The 3,448-nt window shown below is 36.6% G+C and overlaps 1 protein-coding gene across 2 annotated transcripts in view; it reads left to right on the forward strand.

Annotated features, from left to right (window-relative positions):
* The window catches only part of LOC106868129 (contactin), a 76,701-nt gene that overhangs the window by 16,695 nt on the left and 56,558 nt on the right, over window positions 1-3,448 (forward strand). For both annotated transcript variants that reach the window (XM_052967403.1, XM_014913259.2), the window contains 2 exons: window positions 1,383-1,534; window positions 3,166-3,270. In XM_052967403.1, the coding sequence (XP_052823363.1) occupies window positions 1,383-1,534; window positions 3,166-3,270 (257 nt within the window). The remainder of the gene's footprint in view (window positions 1-1,382; window positions 1,535-3,165; window positions 3,271-3,448) is intronic.

Here is a 3,448-nt window from a genome sequence, read left to right on the forward strand (position 1 = left end):
AAAGAAAGAAGCAGAAGAACTTTGTTGTCAAATGAAACTTGAGACACGAACTTTGCGATGTAAAAATGATTGAAAAGCTTGTAATTGTTTGGAAACCTTGTCAACGTTATTGAACTGTCATGCCATGTATTGGAATTGTTATTATGTAATGCTCTATTCTAATGTTTTAAATGTATTCTGTGATGTTATGTAAAGAAAAAGAAAAGGTTACCCAACGCATGGTCTTCGTGTTGTTTCTTCCTCCCCGTCCTATTTGCCTGTGTTGTTCTTCGTTACGTGCTCCGGCCGGGGCTTTATTATCGGTCAGGATTGTACCGACAGACGAATTTGCTAGCTCACTGAGTGTTGAACGTTCGCGCGTGCGCGAGTCCCCTCTTCGGTGTTAAGGAGGTGCTTCGCGTGCGGGCGTTCGTAACAATATATACGAACACGTGATAGAAACAACAATGTAGAAGAAATCGGGAAATAGGCCCTTATTTGATTTTATGTCACTCTAACTAATAATCTCCTTTTTTTTGTCCTAGCTACTGTGACAATAATTAGTACATTGTTATTCTTTTAATTATATTATGAACTAGAGACAGTAGAGAACTAAACTGAATCCTTTACTCGATATATCAAATGAGTTCAAATTGTATCAGGGTTACCTTTTCCTTTTTTCATCCATGGTCAATAACGGGGTGTTGACTCACTTCTCAAGTGTTGACTCACTTCTAAAGAAACTACATTTCCATGAAGAGTGTCAAAAAAAATCATCCCAAACGGAGTTTATTTTTCATCGCGGTATCATTAACACCATCTAGAAGTCAGTGTTGTAATGATAAAGTAAGTGAAATAACCGACCCTAGAATCGAACATGTGTCCCAGACACGGCTTTCCAGCAACTTACCACCACTAGGCTGTGTTAACAAACAAATAATATATTGAAATATTTTAAGTAATTGTTTCCTGTATACCAAAAATTGGCTTTGAACATTGTCACTAGTTGAATTTCCGGACTATAACTTCTTCATATCCCTTAAGTCGCTAATATCCGTGACACGTAATTGGATGTTATACAGACTTATTTTCCAACCACTCTAAAATCAATATTCACCATAACATTAATTTATGTATGATGAACATATGATCTTCGTTCATGTACCCTCTCATTTATTCTGTATTTCGATAATATTCTATTCGTAAAATAAAATGTGAGTTTCGTTGACTCAGTAATTTCTAGGGTGAATAAAATAAAGTATTTTATGCCTAGTGTTATCGTACCTTGTGTCTATGCTAGAAAATATTGACTGATACAATCTTTCTTTAATTAGTCTTGAGTCTAATAAAAATATAAATCAATAAATAATTATATATATGCATGCATAAATGTTTGAACTTAGTTTGCAGTGGTACACAGATGCAACGGTCAACGATAATATAACAAATCTGTTTGTATGGCGGAGTTCTGGTAATCAAATAAAGAAAAATCACTTTTGGATCGATGAGACAGAAATGCGGCGAGAAGGTTCAAGTATCATCTATTCACAAAGGGGTAAGATTAATCTGTCTAAAGCAGTTAAGCACAAAATGTCATTCGCATAGTTTAACACTTACATACACACACACGTACATACATGTATGCACGCATACATACATACATACATACATACATACATAATACTGTTTATCGAAGGCATGCAAATCTAGACTTCAATTCACTATCGGACTTTTCCGTGTAAAAATTTGTTCAATAGGCACTCTACTAAAAGTATAGAGTAATATTTCAGTTTAATATATTTTAAAATATATTATGCATGTATACATATATATTTGTGGGTGTGAGCGTGTGGGGGTGGGGGTAAGTGTTTGTGTGTGTGTGTGTGTGTGTGTGTGTGTGTGTGTGTGTGTGTGTGTGTGTGTGTGTGTGTGTGTGTGTGTGTGTGTGTGTGTGTTGATTGTATCGAACAGGAGAAAAAAAGCTTATTGGATGTTATCATGTTATAATGTTATAGAGTTTAATTATCGTTATAGTGTTGAACACCGGAAAGTTGCTTCTACATTCACTTCAAGAAGCAGAAAAAATTCAGTTTCTTTGTCACAGTTCGTCTGAAAATTCAGATATTAGGAAATACTATGTCATCCAGTAACATAGAGTATTCTTTTCTACTCTAGGCACAAGGCCTGAAATTTTCTGGGGTGGGGGCCGTCGATTAGATCGGCCCCAGTACCAGCTGGTACTTAATTTATCGACCCCGAAACGATGAAAAGCAAAGTCGACCTCGGCGGAATTTGAACTTAGAACGTGAAGAAAGACGAAATACTGCTAAGCATTTCGCCCGGCGTGCTAACGTGTCTGCCAGCTCACCGCCTTAGTAACATAGAATATTGTTGACTGAGCTATCTTATACGCTAAAGGATCAAGCAGCAATAGACTTTGACGCAATAAACTTTGACTAATGAGTAAGTCTCTGACGCCGAAGCAACATGCAATATCTCTTAATCGGAATTCATATAGTTATTGTGAGATTGCCGCCATCAGGAGAGGCGAAAACAAGGAAGACGCGTATCCCATAGAATCGTGTTCAAAACGTTAGCTGTAGGCTCTTATCATGTTGATCTTCAAAGTAATAGATCAATCAGGCTTGAGAGAGCAAAATTAAATACTGCAAATAATTTGATCTTGGTTTAGTGTTGCAGCCATCTCTACCTCCATTTATCCGAGTCATCACCTATGTAGCTTCAGAGAATGCTCTATTGTTGTATTAAAAGTCCCAAACGTATTAATGTAGTCGTAGATCAAAAATTGCTTTACAGTTATGGCCACAAGCCTTTGATTGTAAGTCTGCTCGAGCAGGTTTAATTCGATGGTATACAAAAACAACACGATATCTGTTCGGCTCCCTAGATAATATACTGAGCTCAAGACCACAGAGTGAACGAGATTGGATAACATTCTGGCCCTTTTCAGCAACATGACTGGCATACATAAAGGAGACTGGATTTTACTTGTGATCTATACCAGAGTATGAAAGTGCTTTACAAGATATCTATTTACTCCTTGCCCCCCAAATACAAACAATGTATTTTAAAGCTCTATTGCAAAGCCTCTGTTACATTTTGCTAAATAATTTTGTAAAAGTGAATGATCCTTCAATAATAAATATTTTTACTCATTATTTCCAGGTAATATGATCGGTTGGTCAAGGTCACCAGATACGGCACAACTTTCTTACATCTGCAAAATATCCCGTGTGGAAGCATTTCGGATTAAAAGAACCCGCGACTATGGTAACCGTTCTGACAGCTAAATATCTAGTTGTCTATGAACCGAGACACATTTGCAAGCACATGTTCACGCATATGCACACACATTCATACATAAACACATACAAACATATTCGCATGCATGCACACGCGTGCACACACATACATGTATGTATATATATATATATATATATATATATAT

The sequence above is a fragment of the Octopus bimaculoides genome, chromosome 4 (genome assembly GCF_001194135.2).
Source record: "Octopus bimaculoides isolate UCB-OBI-ISO-001 chromosome 4, ASM119413v2, whole genome shotgun sequence".
Taxonomy (NCBI): domain Eukaryota; kingdom Metazoa; phylum Mollusca; class Cephalopoda; order Octopoda; family Octopodidae; genus Octopus; species Octopus bimaculoides.